This window comes from Ambystoma mexicanum, chromosome 5q, assembly GCF_040938575.1.
Source record: "Ambystoma mexicanum isolate Mex_15411 chromosome 5q, UKY_AmexF1_1, whole genome shotgun sequence".
NCBI classification, from domain to species: Eukaryota; Metazoa; Chordata; class Amphibia; order Caudata; family Ambystomatidae; genus Ambystoma; species Ambystoma mexicanum.
The window spans coordinates 414182822-414202176 of NC_090933.1; the positions used below are offsets into that span (position 1 = coordinate 414182822).

General features: G+C 44.9%; 1 protein-coding gene across 4 annotated transcripts in view; it reads right to left on the reverse strand.

Annotated features, from left to right (window-relative positions):
- TMEM241 (transmembrane protein 241) overlaps nt 1-19355 on the reverse strand; it is a 1254706-nt gene that overhangs the window by 1145121 nt on the left and 90230 nt on the right. For all 4 annotated transcript variants that reach the window (XM_069620899.1, XM_069620898.1, XM_069620897.1 and 1 more), the window contains exon 2: nt 17186-17232. In XM_069620899.1, coding sequence (XP_069477000.1) covers nt 17186-17232 — 47 coding nt within the window. The remainder of the gene's footprint in view (nt 1-17185; nt 17233-19355) is intronic.

Consider the following 19355-nt stretch of genomic DNA (forward strand, 5'->3'; position numbering starts at 1 on the left):
CTACAATTCTGGACAAAAGACTGCAAATCTTCTGTCTCCCCTTGTTGTATAAACTGAATAGGGAATGGACAAAAGAACAACAGAAAACAGCTCAGTGGCACTTCCACTGAGCTTTGGAGACGCCTGTTTATGTAGTAAACACTACTTCACTTGTATTATAGTTTTAGATTTGATTTTAGGTATATAATACTTCTTTGGTGGTCAATCATCCATCTGAGGACCCCCGTTGTATGTTTGCTATTAAATCACATATGCATTGTTGTTTTGCAATTTTTCTTTATTGTATTTATTGTGGCAGAAGCCCTTGCCGATGCATTTCGGACAAAGTCCTTCCTCAGGGCGAGTTTGTCAACGCCAAGGGTGTTTTGTACAGCACGCAGCTGCCATTTGGGGTGACTTTGCTGTACAGCGCGACCGTTCAGTAGACCCAGGCCTGATTCCACTTCACTGAAGTAGCGCGGGAAAAATCTGCTTCTACAACAGCCGTTTCGGGTCAATTTACTCAATGTTGAATGTTGCGACTAGACTCGCCATATCTGAATAAGGACGTCTTCAAGGCCCTACGAAACCGATACAATGATTCGAGGGTCCTGATTTCCATGGGAATCGAAATCCTACAATTCTGGACAAAAGACTGCAAATCTTCCGTCTCCCCTTGTTGTATAAACTGAATGGGGAATGTACAAAAGAAGACAGTCTCTGGATCGTAGACATCTTGAGGGTTGGTAACGTTGGATTTTATCCTTCAAGTATGCTGGAGCGAGCCCATTCAGGCATTTAAAGATAAGGCAAGCTACCTTAAATCTAATGCGAGGAGAATCGAAATAGGCAGTTTCTTGGCAGCATTAAAGAGGTGTCTTGGGCCAAACAGAATAAGTTCAGTTTTGGCTGCATTTAATTGAGGTGGATTATTAGACATTCAATGACTAACATCATCTAAGCACTGCTCAAGTCTGCTAAATGCTTTGTCAAACTTGACAATCCTGATGAAGATTTGAGTGTCATCTGCATAGGAATGGAAACTGATCCCATATTGTCTTAATATCTCCATCAGTGGGCGCATATATCGGTTGAACAGTAGAGGCGAGAGTGATGATCCCTGTGGGACTCCACAATTCAACTTAATGGAATCCGACTGTAATGCACCCAATCTCACTTGCTGTTGACGATCTGTCAAGAATGATTGAAACCAATCCATTGCATGATCATAAACCCTTCATACGACTCGCAGGAGGTCTAAGAGAATGCGATTGTTCACTTTATCAAAGGCCGCAGACAGTTCCAGCATCACCAGTAGAGAGAGCTCACCTTGATCCACAGCCCTTAATAGATCACCCTGGATGGACAAAAGGGCAGTATTGGTTCTAAACCTCCGTCTGAAACCCGATTGGAAGGTATCCAACACTGATACCAGACTGGTCTGTGTTGAAGCCAAGGTTGCAAGCAGCAACATTGTATAGCGAATACTAAAGAGAACAGTGTATGAAGCGTATGTGGCAAGCGACGTGAACACAATTAAACAGCAGATAAGTGATTGAACTTTGAAGCCAAGATACAATACCGTAGACAGAGTGGTCTCTGTTAGGTATCCATCTGAAAGGTGGCAAATGTGAAGAGTGATAACGAATTTTGAAATCAAAGTAGTCCTGCAATAGGACAAGCAAAACCCCATGCACTTTTGAAAGTCTTCGATAGTTGAAGTAAAAATATATGAAGTTGGTCCGAGCCCGGCGGAGGGAGATCAGCTAAAAGCTTTTGGTTAAAGCAAGTTTGTGTAAAGTTATATTGGAAATTGGAATTCGTAGGAGCCCGGTGGAGGGAGACTAATTGAACATTGTGTTAAAAGTGATCTGAGCACGACTGAGGGAGATCCGAGATCTGAGCCCGACTGAGGGGGATCCGAGATCTGAGCCTGACAGGGGAACGGGGGGGTGAGGGACCCGAGGTCAGAGCTTGACTGGGGGCGCGGACCCGGGGTGAATCATGAGTCACCCGAGAAAGAATTTCCTACGAGAAATTGGATGCATAAATAATTTAAAAACATTGTGTTCCGAGGATCTGAGGTGAATAGTGAATCACCTAAGAAATTAAATACTTGTGAAAATCTGAAAGAGGAAAATAACTTATCATTTGTTTGCCGCATCTGGCCCTCTGAATGAAGAGACTTTGAAAGGCAAAGGGACTTGGGCACGGAAGGCCCTGATGCTAATGAATGAACTGTATTCTCTTGCTAGAGAAGCCAGAGACTATGCTAGGCTCGAGTTTACCACCTTGTCCCGTGCTGAAAAAGCGTGAGCTTAGCCACTGAGGTCTTTAGTTTTAGGGCTGGGAGTTCGGTTTTTGTTGGTTCCTCCTTGGCCTTGTTTGTTTCACAGCTGTTCTGGGGGCAGGGCGGAGCTTGTTATTAGGTCTCAGCTGAGCCCGGGTACAAGTTATGTTATGGGTCGGGTGGTTTTTGGTTGGGGGAGGGAATGGGGAAGTAACACTTCCAGGTTGGCATGTTTTCACAACCTTTCCAGAGGTGGGACGGTTTTAGTTGTTTGTGAGTTAGGAAGCTGTTTGGATGACATGAAAGGACAAAACACACAGGCTGCTGAATGCTCACAGGGCTCTGACGGCATGATAAGAGGTGGACTCAACACAAAAGCAGGAGGGAGATGTCGGCAGACTAGATCAACGGAAGATGGGGAGCTAGAGTGAGAAGCAACCAAGGGATTAAGGTGGACTTTACAAGCGGACGGTGGTAACTGCAAGGGCCAGGTGAGTGGATATCTGATGCTTATTGATTTAAACATAGTAACATGGTCTCAGCAGCTTTATTAAGAGGCTCAGAGTCCAGGCCTATTTGAAAAGAAAAAAGATACACATTGCATTGTTGCAAGAAACACATTTAATTGTACAAAATGTACTAAGCGAGAAAAGGGGTGGGGTTGGGACCGAGGGCCTTATTGTCCAGCTTCTCAAGATATGCAAGGGGTGTGCTAATATGGATTGCACCAATGGTTCCCTTCAGATTACTTGATTTTAAACGACGATGAAGGCAGGATGGTATTGTTGCACAGGTTCCTGAAGGACAGGGAGATATGTATCATAAATAATGATGCCACAAAATTCTTCAAATCCCTTTACTCCAGGATAGCTGAGTACCATAGTGCCACGTAGGTGTGGGGAGGGGACTTTAATTGCACGCTGAATCCCTCAATGGACAGGTCAGATGATCGATACCGGCGGCCTTCCCCCTCCCCCCGTGAGGGCCTTCAGTGTAATATGAGGAATTTTGACTTGACTGGCACATGGAGAGGAATTCATGCAAGGGGATACTCCCACTACGCAGCACCTTCCGGGGTTTACACATGCCTAGACTATGCGTTTACGGGAAAATACACGTCTGGGTATTTGTGGAGGCGGAGTATAAGCGAGGGTCCTTTCTGACCATGCCCCATTGATTATCACATGGCGACGTTCCTCTCTTAAGCCGCCGATCACGACCAGCCACCTCGGTGTGGAAGCCCTTCGGGATGGGGAATTCAGAAGCTACCTAGGAGAAAAAAATTGAGGAATATTTTTGAAATGAACATGGGTAATGTTGGTGAGGGCGGCATCTTATGGGATGCTTTTAAAACGGTTGTGCGGGGAACTGCTATAGGAAAAATGGGAGGGCTCAGGAAGGAGATAATAGGAACTCTGGAGGATATTGAAAAGGAGATTGAACTACTCGAGTGGAATTGGGAAAAGGTGGGTGGTGCAGAGAGCCATTTATTAGTCATGCGACAAAGCTGTATTAAGGAATGGGAACGACGAGGCAAATATGACTATGCAAGATACACTCAGATACTGCACGCAGAGAGGGAGAAGCCGGGCAGACTGCTTGTGTGGCTGTTCAAGAGGTAGGAGCCCAGGGAAATGATATGTGCCGTATAGGATGAGGGTGGGAACCTATTGACCACACAGACTGAGATAAATGAAAGATTCTCTAGGTACGATGAAACATTTTATTCGGCAAGACAGGTGGGCTATGACGGGGGAATCATTGAGGCCTTGACAGACAGGGTTACCTCGATTAGTTGAGGCGAGTAGACAGATTGGATGAACGCTTACGGTGGACGAGATCCAGGCAGTTACTGTCACAAATTTCAGCTTTATCTGTAATGTCCAAGTCACTTCCCACTTCTGTCTCCTCCTCCTCCTCCTCCTCACCTGACGATATATCCTTAGGAAGCTTCTTCCTTCTTTCTTTAACGGAGGATCTCTTTTTTAGAAGATACAGGCTACCACGGAACGACGTCACAATGGTTGCGAAAGTTACCGGAAACCAGTGGCCCCGGATTCGTGATAGCCAACGGGGAAAAAGTCAAGCAGGCAAAAAAAAAAACGGAATGCCAGCCGATAGGAAGAAATCCAGAGGTCTCTGAGTGTAAGCACGGAACTCCAGTAAAAAGGTAAGTACCAGTGTCAAACGAAGGATATGGACTGAAGGAGAGCGCTGCAGAGCAGAGCACGGTGACTCCAGAGGAGGATACAAAGGTAGCACCCTCGAGAGGTGAAAGTAAACACCAGCGAGAAGCTGGGGAAACCACGGCAAAAAGGAAGGAAAGCGAAGCAAGGAGAGGGAGAGAGAGAGAGCACTAGATGGAGAGATGCACCGAGCAGGCACCCAGGAACCCGTACAAAGAGGAGAAAAAGAGGAGAAATATTAGCGGGGGGCAAAGGAAGCCCAGAACAGGAAAGGGGGGGGCTCAGCAGAGCCAAGAGAAATAATAAGGAGCGCAACAACAGGGTAGCGAAAAACACAGTGTCAACACGGAGAGACGGCTGCAACTGAACGCTAATAATGCTGGAGGCGGCCATCTTGAGAAAGACTAGACCGCAGCCTGAAATGACGTTCCCAATGTGGAACTATCAATGGCGGCCGAGTCTCCATTGGTTCCATTGTTTGACAAAAAAGGGGCGATGACAGTTATTCAGTCGCTGTCAACAGGCAAGAGCTCGGGGCCGGGCGGTCTGCTAGGAGAATTTATACTACTTATTCCGCAATACTTAGACCGAAACTACTGATATTATATGAGGAAGCATGGGACAACGGCTGGTCCCTCAGAGTATGCAAGAGTCTGTGATAGTGCGGATACTTAAACTGGGTAAACCCCCGCAGGACTGCGGTTCCTGCAGGCCGCTGTCCAAGATTAATCAGGACTATAAAATCCTTACTGCCTTGCTGGCGAATAGACTAAAAGAGGTGATTGGTAATTTGATACACTGACCAAACGGGGTACATGCTGAATAGAAGCCCTCTGAGGAATTTACAGCAACTGCACCATTTGACAAACGGCACAAAGAACCTGAGGGTTGACTGTGCAGTAGCCTACCTGAACGTAATTAAAGCATTCGACTCTGTCAGATGGAGTTTACTGCATGCAATGCTGAAGCAATTCGGGAGAAGGGAAAGTTTCTGCAGATCGGTGGAGCTGCTGTGCAAGACACCCTGGGCTATGGCGAGGACCGGGAACCAGATCCCTGAAGAATGGGAATTGCACAGGCGTACCAAGCAGGGTAGCCCGCTGTCTCTGATGCTTTTTATATTAGCTTTGGATCTTCTTGCATAAGAACTACGAGGAGGCACGGATAACGGTGGGTGGAGTCCGACACTTGATATCTATATATTTGGACTACATGTTAGTTTACATGGATTCACTGCCAGAAAACCTGCTGCATATACTAGATGTAATAGGTCAGTTAGGGAGCTCTCGGGCATTTTTGTGAGTAGAGAAAAGTCTTACTTATTCCCTCTTGCAAATCCCGTAGGGTTGGAATGAGTAACCTGCCAGACTAGGGACTGCAGTGGCAGATGGAGTCTTTTCTGTACTTGGGGATCAATGTTAGGCATCTCATGGCTGCAGCTCACAAATACAACACGCAGGAGACCTTGCAGGGTGTATCCAGGTCAATGAGATTCTGGCAAAATTACCCTAAATCGGTGATGAGAAGAGTCGACCTACTCAAGATGGGTGCGTTATCCCGTCTGCTGTACCATTTCATCAACATTCCATATATATCCCTCAAACGTTTTTCAGACTTGCACCGGCAGGTGCGCACATTCATATGGGAAAATGGCAGGTGTAGGATCACGCTGAATGTTTTGCAGGCAAACTATGCTCAAGGGGAAGTTAGAGCACTTAATTTTGAGTTTTACTACCTAGCGGGACAGTTACAGTTTGTTACTAGCTGGCTGGCAGACAAGGCCACGCTAGACTCAGGGCTTCTGCAGCAGTTAATTGGACAATATTTCTTAAAAGAAGTCCTGTGGGTGACAGACGTAGATGCCACAAAGATGCCCTGGCTCATTGGGTATGATGATATGGCTCAGGGTATGTAAATTGGTGGGAATTACGAAACCAATACTCCCCGAATAACCCGCTGGTAGCATTTGCATGGAAGGGGCCAGACTCTAAGTTGGAGATAAGGCGGTATTGGGAAACACATGCCATTGCTACCATAGGGGACTTACAGGTCTATGGGAAGGATAGCGGAATATTTGAATATTAATGAAAAACGCTGGCATACATATGGGACAGTTCTTGATACACCAGACCTTGATCAAGAATATACAGAGGACGTGGGTAAACTTCAATAATAGCATGGCGGACGATCAGATGTTAGGCAAATTGTATGATGCGGCCGACACACGTTCTCCAGATTATATGAAGCATTGCTGTCACCACGTGAGACATTGGGACATTGAGTGCGTGAAAGGTGGGAGGCTGATGTTGGATGAGAGTTAACCAAGGCTGAGTGGCTGCGAGTATTGGAGTACACCAAACAAGTGTCTAGGAACTCCAGGTTTAAGTTGATTCCATTGTATATACTGCATAGGTGCTACCTGACCCTTTCGAAATTTAAGAGTGCAGAAACTCTAAAATGTCCCTGATGCCAATGTGAGATTGCCAACATTTTCCATATGCTCTGGTCCTGCCCGGTTGTTAGTGGGTTTTGGCGGTAGGTAGCGACTAGTGCTGTTAGCGCAGGGATATCCATGCGGACAGGGTCCCCTGAGGCATGCTTGTTGGTTCTTTAACCTAGAAGTGGTAGGCATGCAAAACATATCACCCGCATGAAGGACCTCATTTGTACACTTGCTTAACAGAAGATAGCAATGGCCTGGAAGGCACCAAAGGGACCTAGGATAGAAGCGTGGCGGGCCGATCTGAGAAAATGGGCCTTGGCGGAATCTGCTGCCTGGCGCAGGACAGCGCAAAGTGGGCCAGGAGAAGGGTGTGAGGATGTGAATTTGTGAGACGTATTGTACAAGCAATGTTTCCCCCATCGGATGCACTTCCCCCAGGACCCCATGGTTGAAATTGCACATAGCAGCAGATATTTGAACTGACAGCTGGTACGGGATGGAGATGGGGAGGGCAGGGAGGTACTAGTTGATGCTGTCGAATATATTGCATAATCGAACAAAGTTGCAGTGTTTCTTGGTCCAAAGATTTTGGGATGGCAAAGACCAGCCTCAGGACATGAATGGAGGCCTGCAGGATGAGAGCAGTGGACAATGGTCGTGGTAAATAAGGACTGGGAATATGCAAAGGCAGCAAGGGGAGGGAGCTAATGAGGTGTGGGAAAAGAGGGGAGGTGTTGCAGCATGGTGTGTGTGGTGTGCATGCTGGTCGGCTTCCATTTGTATGAGACAAGCTTCATATCTAACGTATGAAGTTTCGTGTTTTTGTTTATTAAAATGCCAATAAAAAGTAAAAAAAACTAAAATAAAAACTAGGTCCCATCAAGATGTTCTGCTTTCACATAAATGGATCTCTTCATGAGCTAGGTGATCAATATTTCCTTTAGGCAGGTCTCACCATGATCTGGATCATCAGCTTTCACTTGGTCATGTCCACTGGGTCAGGTCTCACCATGATCAGGGGTTTCAACATTCAACTCATCAGGTCCCACCACTACCTGGGTTTCAGCATTCGCTATCCAGGACTTCTCAGAGTAATGGGGCCAGCGTTGAACCATTGTTTCAGAGCTTAGGCAGACAACACATAATCCAGCAAAATCACAAACCTCCTTCAAATAACATTCTCCCTTTTACTAGATGAAGCGATGAGAAACGCATTTTACGGTCTCTTCTTTATTGTGGACTCAACTCCTGATGCTGCCATCATAAACCACCAGACGTCACAGTCATCTGTCCCTTATTTCAAGAATTGGTATCTCCCTTGGAAAGTTCAATTTCCTCACGGCACCAGAGAATACATGTCCCAGAAGTGAGATTGATGCCACACCAAGCGCGACTACGTTATTCTTCTAATTGCAGATTGAGTGCCAATATACAGCCGTCCCCATGAAGGAAGTAAAAACAGCGTTTGCTCACACCTTCTAAGCTCGAAGTGGCACACTGGTCTGTTCGTCCAGTGATTTTCTGGTATCTGCATCGGACCTCAGCCTCATTAATGGATGAGTCTTCTCACCTCATTCCCTGGTGTTGGAAAATCTGGCATGATGCAACGACCTACTGACACTGGCCTTACTTATGGACTTTTTCTTCTGATCATCTCTGCCTGTTTAGTATCCTTGGCATTGGCAAATCTGTCTTGAAGTCTCTGATTATTTTGAATGAATTGTTTGTTGTTGTCAGAAACTCTTCAGCTTAAGCAGCGGGGGGGGTCTTTATAAGAACCAACAGCAATTGAATATGGATATCATGTATTTAGTGGTCCTCATGCTTTCCCTAATGGGTTTTCCTGTCCTGTCTGGTGAGCATCACCTCATGGTGTAAGAGGAAGCCCCATGCACTCTCCTCGCGTTTTTAGCGTCCTTTGACACTATGGAGTGGGCAACTCAGGACTCAAGACAATTTTTTTCAAAGACTTCTAACTACTCTTTTTCTAAGGTATTGCAATAGTGCAATATTTCGGTAGAGGCTTTGCGGATATATATCAGTAAGAAAAAAGAGGAAAAGGGAGAGACTGCACTCTCCATGGATCATATGGCAGGATCCAATCAAATATAATGCGCAACTCACGTTGCTGTGTGTGTGTGTTATGGATATATATACACGCACACAGAAAAAAAACCTTAGATACAGTGCAGTTAAGTTGCGCTGATTTAACGCAACAAAACCCTTGAAATACAGCGGTGTGGGAAGCCATGATCAGCTTAACTCGGCATGTTCCCATTGCAAAGTCCATGAGCACATACATATTGTAATGACATACAAAATGGCATTATGGGGGACACCGCATGTGCCGGCTTCTGTCCTTAGGTATGGGGTGGTGGTGTCACCTGTCCACCTGGTGTTGAGGGTTGTGGGGATCTTGCCCCTGGTGTTGTGATGTTTCAACTGTTAAACACGTGGTAGTTGATGTTTTTTGCGGAGCAGTGTCACAAAACACTAGGGGCACATTTCTAAGAGGAACTTTTTTCCATGGGTAGCAGGACCATTATGATTTAATTGACCTTCATAGAAGCGTGTGGGCACCAAGATGTAGATCACTTGCTTGGTTAAAAAACGTTGATATAGACACAGTCACATAGGTATACATACATGTAAGGGGTTTTAATACACCCGTAAATGATAAAAAAAAACCTTTTTTGTTGTCGAGGGCTCCTAATTGGTTTTGTGAATGGCTCTGGACTCAGTTGTCCAGACCTGTGGTTGTTGCTTGATAGTCTGGTTTGTAAATCATAACCACTTAGTTTGGTTCCAATATAGGAGTCTACAGATAACGTTTTTTCTGGAGAATCCTTTCTCCGTTAAAAGAGCATGATTTCTCATCGGTATCCTAGCTGGTTTTTTGGGATATCCAGCTTGTAGAAGGTTGTCCGGTTTCCATGATTCTAGTTAGCCATGTTCTTCAGGACCGGTTATTCGAAACCTGTCTGCATTGGATCAGTATTTCAGGGAGGACAGGGGAACCATCACCCCGTCTAACCAAGGAGAAAAACCAGAGAGTGTTTTTTTTTTCTAAGTTTGTGTGGTCAGTATTTCTTCAATTCAATATTAATTGCAGTACATCTGGTTATTCATATTGGTTATTGCTTTACATTATACTGGGACAGTTCGGATCACTTGCTAAACATAACCCCTTGGTTATTGAGTTGGTTTTTGGGAAGTCCCACCCCTGCATGGAGTTACCTTAACCACAGCTCTACTCGCGAGATGCTGTGTACCTTGCATGGTGGTTCAGGCAGGATGTGTTCATCAGGAGTCTGGACTGGCCCTGTAGAAATCGGGGTCTTCCTAGAGGATAAAAGATATGCATTCTATCAATGATGTCTTTTTTCTTTTTTGATCGAGTAAAGAGCGGTGTCAGGAGTCTGTGCCGTTCATGACTGAGTGTCTGTTGTCCGATTACCCCCAGTCCTGCATGGCAGAGCTCTCGAACTGGATGAACACATCCAGGAAGCGGGGTGTATGCCCAGAAGATTTCAGCTAGGGGCCTTCAGTGTTGGAGGTAGATGGGGATAGAGTAAATCCACAGTACGTCGGGCTGTAGCAGGCTGGTAGCACTTGCGTGCATGCAACGGGGAAGAAGTGGAAGTGGTTGTGTTGCGAATCAACGTGTGAGTGAGGATAGGGCAATTCGGATAAGCAAGTGGGCTGCAGCAGTACCATGGAGTTTGAACCAACAGTATGCAGACAGGGAAAGGAGTCGTAGGTGGTAATCTCCTTACCTCGCATTTCGGTATTTAGAGCAGTGGTGCGGTGACAGTGGTCAGGGGTACCAGATTATTTTCGATTTGAGTACGAAGCAATCATGGGGATGAGTGAGTGTGGCTCCGATGCGCTATACTCTGCCGGACAGGCCAGACAGGTGTGAAGGCCTTATGAGCTGGCCTTAAGAGGCAGACTCTGCCGGCTTCTCCTGCTGGCAAGATGCTGCCTCGGGATATGTAGAGGCAGAGGGCCAATGCAGAGGCTCTTTGATGGTCTGATGCAGTGGTGGGTTTTTCAGTAGGGAGAGGGATGCTGCAACGGCGGCCATGTTAGTATGGAGGTCCTGCTCCAAAAACGCTACAGGATGCTGTGAGAAGCAGTGCACCCCCAGATGGAAGTGGGGGCCTGCATTGCACATCAAACCCAGTGGATGTGATCCTGCTTGTGATTTAGCTCCTGCTTATCCAGTCTTAATTTTGAACCCTGTTTAGTCACCAATCCCAGAAATAGCACTGGACAATGGATGTACATCTTTCTAATGGCATCTCCTGCCACACAAACCACAAATAGATTCCGGACTCTTGTGACAGTGTCAGAGTCATAACCCTGTCAGACGGGAGCAAGGACCCCTCTGAACCTAGGGAAGGCAGCCTGCCAGGGCACTGGCAGAGCCGATCCTACCACATCGGTGGGTGTGGGAGTTGAGGTGGACCCTAGCCCCTTACTCATAAGAGTGCCTTATGTATAAGAGTATTGGTACCAATGTCCCGTCCACCATACTAGTCAGCCTCTCTTCTGGACAGAAATCTTTCCCATCTTTTTCAGAACTACGGATATCAGAATGCCGCACACTGCGACAAGAACAATCTATGGCAGGATTGGACAACAAGGACCTCGATTCCAACACACCAAAAACACGCAGAGCACCCTAAAAAAACATGAATCACTGTACATAAAACAGAAAGCCTACTCTCCATTGACAAACAATGCTGCACAGTAGACGAGGAACCAAATCAGATGTGGGAAACCAGGCAGTGCTTATGAGGATCTTTAAGCACTGTACATCCGAAACCCCACCCCTTCGGGAAAAGCATACGGGACAATTAGCCTAGGGGAACAGGTGATGGGAGAAATCAATGGGAACGCGAAGGCAGAGCAAAAGAGAAGAGAAGGGTTACACAAACCTGGCTCTCAGACAAGAGAGTGAAAGGTTTTCAGGTGAGATCAGGAGAGGTGGAGGACCAAGGGACTAGGCGGTGAAGAGGAGTGCTAGGGGGTAAGTGGTGGGGGTTGGATAAGGTATTGACTGCCTCAAAGAGAGAGTGGACAGTGTAGTGGATAGTAAGCATGTGCGAGTCTGGGAAAGAGAGTTGGGGAGAGAAAGTGTGGAAGTGTGAAGTAGATAGTGGAGGGTGTGAGTGCTAGAGAAAGAGATCGAGGGGTGGGAAGCGGAGTGAGAGGAGGGTGGAAGTACAGCAGACAGACGTAGTGGGGGTTGGAGAGAAAAAGAGGAAGGTAGGGGAGACGAGAGAGAGAGTGATCCAAAAAGAAGTGTGAGAAGACCTGGAGGAGAAGCAAGAGCTAGGAGGAGAGAGCAAACAGAAAGAGAGAGGAGTGGAAATGACTTGAGAGAGAGGTGAGAGAGGGGAGGGAGAAACAAGCTGGTAATATCAAGGGGAAGAGAGAAGATGGGGCGAGAAAGCAGAGAACACACGAGTAGCAGGAGGGGCGAGAGAGAGAGATAGCATATAAGGTATAAAACACTGGTACAACATCTGTGCGAACACTAGAGTTGGGTACTGTGAAGAATCCTACAGAGTTATCCCCGATTCCCAGTTGATGATCGGTTGAAAGAATATTTAGCAGCTGTTCAATCCATAGTACAGACAAATATCACTAGAACCCAGGAACAGCAGAAGGAGTATCCTCATAAAAAAGCTGTGTTAAGATCTTTTTCTCTTGGTCAGAAGGTATTAGTTCTCCTTCCATCCTCAGAAAATAAAATGCTTTCTAGATGGCATGGACCCTACGAGATTATAGAAAAAACAGGGTCTTCCAATGATGGAGTCTCACAACCAGACAGAAAAAATGAAAACCCACATCTATCGTATAAATCTTCTCAAAGAATGGGGAGAAAAACCCATCAAAGACACGTCAGTAATGCTAACTAGTCTGTTATCTGATGAAAATGACACCAATACATTAATCGCTTGAGATTTAACCCAAAATCTTAATGGATCTCTTAGAACAATTCCCTGATATTTAGAGAACAGAATAAGGAAGAATGAAAGGGATATATAATTGTATCTGTACCCCTCCAAGGAAGGTTATTCATTTAAAACCCTATTGAATACCTCAAAGTAGAAGATTATCATTTAAGAGGTCAGAAACCATGTTAACGGGTGATATTATGGAACCTTCTAAAAGCCCATGGTCTTCCCCTATTGTGTTGGTCGCTAAACCAGCTCAGTCATGGAGATTTTGCATTGATTTCTAGAAAGGTAAAAATGCAAATAAATAAAATAAAAAATAAAGTGTCCCAATTTGACAGCTATCCCATGCCTATAATTGATGATCTTATTGACAGGTTGGGAGATGCAGAATACCTCTCCACAACTAATCAGACAAAAGCATACTGGCAAGTCCCAGTTAATCCCGCAGATAAACCAAAAACAGCCTTCTCTACTCCCCTGGCCCTTTTCCAATTTAAAGTCGTACCTTTTTGTTTACATGGAGCCCCAGCTACATTTCAAAGGTTAATGGATCAAGTTATTTGACCCTATGCTTCCTTTTGCAGAGCTAATATTGATGATATTATTATACATAGCAAATCCGGGAAAGAGCATATGTACCAGTTGTATTTAGTTACAAGAGCCCTGAGGAAAGCAGGACTTACTGCAAATCCAAAGAAATGTCCTCTTGCTAGGTCTGCAGTAAGATATCTTGGGTTATTTGTAGGAAATTGACTAGTTCAACCCCAGATTGAATAGGTCAAATCAGTTAAGGAAACCCCTTCTCCCAAAACCAATAAAGATCTAAGGGCCTTTTTGGGGTAAATTGGATATTCTAGACATTTATTCCTAAATTCTCATCTATAATCTCTCCTCTAACAGATAAACTCAGAAATGGCAAACCTACGAAAATCAAATGCCATCCTGAAGATCAAGTATGTTTCAATAAATTGAAATGTATCTTGTGTAGTGAACCTGTATTGAAGGCGGCAGACTTCAATAAAGAATTTATCCTACAAACTGATGCCTCATATACAGGTGTAGGCGCAGTTCTTTCACAGAATCATGATGGCATAAAACATCCTATCCTATATATAAGCAGGATGTTATTTCCTCAAGAGAAAAACTAAGCAACTCTTAAACGGGAAGCCCTGGCTATTAAGTGGGCCATAACCTACCTTAAATATTGTCTGACTGGTAGAAAGTTCTGACTTGTCACAGACCATGCCCCATTGAAATGGCCAAGCCTTTGCCAAGACACTAATGCAAGGGTCATGCACTGGTTTCTTGATTTACAGCCCTATTGTTTCACAGCAGAACATCGAAAAGGAAAAGAACAGGGTAATGTAGATTTCACTTCCCGGTTCCCAATAGAGGCTATGATAACCAGCAACATTAGGGGAAGGGTATGTGATGACTACAGAGTCATCACGGATTCCCGGTGATGATCTCCTCCCACATGGCCACGGGAGGGCAGCCGCTACCTGATCCTGCCCCTGGGGGTGGTATTATGAGGGAGGATTATGTGGGAGGGGACGACTATCGGGATGAAGTAATGACTCCAATGGAAGAGACGCAGTATTTCCCCCACCACCTGAAACTATAACATCTGAAGTCCTGATGGCATATTGTCAATCTGAACAAGATACCATTCACACTTCAAATGTACATAATGCTCACTTAACATCTCCTGTTAATGTTGGTTTTGAAGTGAACAAAAACCTAAAGCAAAATAGCTTTAAAAAGGTCCAAAACTCCTCTGGACTCCAACTCCAAAAAAAAAACATCAGTAATGGGACGAAGAAGAAGACACAGGAGTTAATGTGGAGAGAAGAAACAACAATGTTCAGACTAGTTGTTGCAATGCCAATCAGCTGTGCAGGATATTTAAAAATGGTGTGTCTTTCAATGAGAGCATAGAAGGAGGAGACGAGAGATAAAGAACGGGCAGAGCGGGAAGCAGGACCGAAGACAGTCGCACGCGAGCAAACTCTGGAGGAAAGCAGGCGCTTTCTACTGGGATGGTGAGAGATCGGGAGAAGCAGAGCGGGTTCCACAGAAGAACCGTGGACAAGCCGGCAGCAGTGGAGAAGTTGTCCAGAATGCAGTCACAGTGAAAGGCAGAAGTTCCACTGGCGGATGATGGAGAAGCCACCAGGAGAATCGCGTGAGGGTCTGCAAAGCAGGGAATGCTTCCCTGAGGCATGGACATTGCTGCCGCCGTATGCTATGAATCGGACATGCCAGCTAACACTGATGAGTCTGCACAAGAGTATTGGGAGCCCCGGGGTGTACCAATAGGCACACAAACAATTGGGAATTCCTTTTAAATATCAAACAAGAGATATAGAGAGACTGAATATACACAAGCCTCCATATATAAAATGTCGATATGGGGAAAGCTGAAGTAAAGGTTGGCATTAGCAAATTAACTTTAATGAAGCAATTGAAAGGCAAGATATGTATAAATATTAAACAGTGAAGTACTACAACTGTGTTATACTTAAAAAAGAAAACGAACTGAAAGATTCTTAGAAGACCTGGTGAAAGAAGTGCATCAGGCAGTGAGCCTTTGGGGAAAAGATTCCTGGCAGGAGAGTATACCAGGGGATCTACCAAGCCCTGAGGGGGATTCCTGGAAGGGGAGTACACAAAGTAATCCATCTAGAGTTTGTGAACAGAAAAGACATTGTGAAAAGGGTTCCTGGCAGGAGAGTACACAAGGAGAGCTTCCTTAGTAAATTGTTGAGTAAAAAAGACACTTTTGCCATCCAAGTTAAAACACCATTGTTTGGAAAATACTCTTCATCATTTTAAGGAAGTGTTATGTTCTACTGCTGTTAATACCTGTAATATTCTACCTGAAGCAGTTCAGGGGAAGGGAATCATCCTTTGGATACAAATATAGTTTTGTTGGATTTACATATTTGTTTTTTTGCACAATGTTTACTGAATTTAAAACAGAGACATTTACCTTGCATATTCTGTTCTTCATTTTCAGTGTGAGGGTTAGATATGTTTTGGAAACAAGGACAGTTTGCCTACCTTTGACGACAAGTCACAGACTGATCTGTAGTTTTGGTTTCATAAATAGGGAAACTCTCTTTACGATAGGGACTGAAAGGCCTTTATCCAAACCCTTTTATTTAAAAAAAAATGTAATGTTGAAAACAGTACAACTTCGTTTCCGTCTCTCATTTCTGACCCCTCATAGTACCCTCAGGAATTCCCAGAGGGAGACAAGTAAACAAGGCTATCGGCCTCATTACAAGTATGGTGTTAAGTGGTACAATTGTCAGTAAATCCGTTACCACCAACTTTACCATTATGCCAACCAAATTATGAGGTCAGGCCTGGAGGGGAGGATTTACCTTCCGAAAAAATCCTGGCGGTGAATCATCCCACTTACTGCTGAAAAAAATCGGCAGAATTACCACAACGGTAATTCTGTCAAAAAAAACACTGAGTCCAATCGCCTCAAAATAAATGGGGATTTACACCGCCACTTGTAATCCAGAGGTAATTCTGCCGGACCAAGTGGTGGTAATGGTAATTCAGTTGGGTGGTATTCTGGCGGATGTACCACTGGGATACCGCCCAACTGGCAATGAGGCCCTTTAGCTTTTAGGCCCTGCTAGGCTGGAGGGGCCCATGCTGATGGTGAGGGATGCACTAGGGATCCCCTTAAGCTGGCCATTTCAAGCCTTCTCAACACATCCATTCTGACAAATGTAATATTACACTTGGAATGTATGTGCTGGTCAGTGTATTGTTTTGTGCCTGCTTATAAGCCTGAGACACAGCAGCCACTGTCATAAAAGAACTAACCGGCAAGTCCATATTCTCACCCCAAAAAAACGACAACAGATTGACATGGAAATCTGAATTTGGGGTGAGTAGTTAGAAAGGAGACAGATTTGGTCCCTGGTGAAGGACCTGCCATATTCCGAAAAGCACTGGACTTCTTTTTCTCCTATTTTGTCTAATTAAAATGTATGTTTCATGTTACTAACAGTGGTTTTAATATATGATTTTGATTTTTAAAGAATAGCAGGTAATAAATGATGACCTGATGAGCAGCGGTATTCTTCGCAAGGGAACGGACAGCGCTTGCGGACCTTACCCCTGGTCTCAGGCTCATTGTATTTGTGAAACCATCTGTGACATGGTCTGCCCTTAAGCACATCATAGATGCCGAAAGTGGAAATTAACATTCATTCACTGCCCCTGCAACATAAAACAAACACCATATTTGACTGATTGACAATTCATGCATATATTTCAGTGCAATACTTACCCCTGAAAAAGGGTGGGGTAGGTGAATTTCAGGACAGAAAGGACATACTGGAAAACAAATAGGAGTTAATTGGACATTACATGCATAGACAGTTATTACATTAACACAATTTGTAACAAGGCCAAATAAAAATTGTACGTAGAAACTTACAATTGACGTAAAATGACAATGAAAACGCAGATTAGACATACATTTTATAAAACTGATGGACAGCCAGGACTTCTCTAGACAACATATTTTATAGTCATTTGTTGTGGGTTCCTACAGGTTGAAGGCCAGCATAGTGACACACTGGTGTGTTGGGAATAAGGCATTACAGATTCTATGTCAAGACCAGATGCAAGCATTATGCTTCTCTTGCTTTATTCACATTCCAGAAAGAAGTTCAAGAAGCACTAACAAAACAAAAAAAAAAACATTCATCAAAAGGGTAGAACATAAAACTGTTCAGCTACTCAGTAACAATAGATGGACAGCTCCTGCAACTCACATCATCGTAGGGGAGTAATAGGAAACAAAAACAATCCTCTCAAGATCATGGGCCTCCCTGGAACGATAATGAGGCTCCAGTCTTTCTAACTCCCTCCTGCAGCCAGAACTTCCTCCTTTCTTTGCTGCTCGAGCAACTCTACAGATAAGTGCTTTCATTTTTTCCATTTACCACAGTGTAACTGCACGCGATGCTTGCCGCGAGCGCACAGACGGAGAGCGGTTCTAAAGGTGCCATTGCTACAAGCTACCAGGCAGGACATTCAGAGCACACGCGGCTGCTCCCCTTGTCGGTGGACCAACCCCCCCATTCCCCACAACCATCACCATGTGAGCACTGAGGGCGCTGTGGTAGGTCAGACAGAGGAGGCGGACACCGAGGCATACTTTAACACTACTTTATTCAAAATAAACGAAAACCTATACTAGTCCCTGCTTCAAAGAGGAGGTCATTGTGCTAATAAATAATAAAACGGTGCTGGTCAGGATGTCTTGGAAACTGAAAGTCAGTCCTCTGCCTTAAACCTAAGCTAACCTAATACTATCATTCTCTTACAAAAGCAGAAGGAAGGATCCTAGGCTACAACCTAGTGAAGGGTTGCATAAAAACAATGTCTTCGTGCTACCCTCGGGTTTGATCCCTTCTTCAGAGGATAAGTGGATTTGTAGCCGGAATCTCAGTACTCCCAAATTCCAGAATATTCGCTCTTGGGCCTTCCTTGCCTCGGACTCCTGGCAACCTCGATTGGATGCCAGGTTTCCTGGGTACCGTTCAGTTTCTTTTATTGTTCCTCGTTGGTTCCTTCTCATAGCCACATGTGGGCTTGTGGCATCTCTCACATGTGTGACTACTCTGCATAGTTCATCCCACACAGATGTATTTCTTCTTTTAGCATTGGTTTGGCTGCAGGCTTCTCTTGCCTTTGTGCTTCCTGGTGTTCGTTCACCCCTTTCTGGAGTAGTTTCTTGACTTGCCCCTTGTAGGTTTTGGGCTTCTCAGCGATTTCGTATTCTCAGCTTCTCTCACCCCTCACAGAGGTGCTTCTTTTAGCCCCAGCTGGGCTGTTGGCTTCTCTTGTCCTTGCGTTTGATTGGCTTCGTTCACCCCATCCTGGGGTATGCTCTCGACTGCCCCTCCCAACCCCCAGACTTCTCTGGCCCTCCATGTTGCAACTCTCCATGCGGTCTCGTCCTGCTGGGAACGCGGCAGCTACATTAATGGTGTAAGGGTGTCGGAAAAGGATGCAACACTAAGGTGGCATGGTTTTGGTTATAGACTTTCATTTTGAAATGAGAAGGATCCTTACTATCCCTAACTTCTAAGAGGGGTTTCCCTGCCACAGAACTAATACTAAAAGGGTCCGTCAGATCGTCCGTTAAAGTATATTCCATTGTCCTGTGTCAAAACCTACTTCTGTCCCTCACACTACAACTAAAAAGGTAACTACAGAAAGTTCCTTCTTTAAGGAGAATGGCTCTGTTCTCCTGCTTAATGGATGGGGTTCAACAAAATGTTCCTTCAAAACAAATATACCAGGGGGAATGACTACCTTCCGCAGGCTTCAGACAGTCTTTACACAATGTTCTCTCCAGTAGAATGGTGCCCTTCTCCTGGTGTGGCTCTGTATAATTTCTAATAGAACCAGGGGGAATGACTCCCATCCGCTGGTATGGCTTGGTA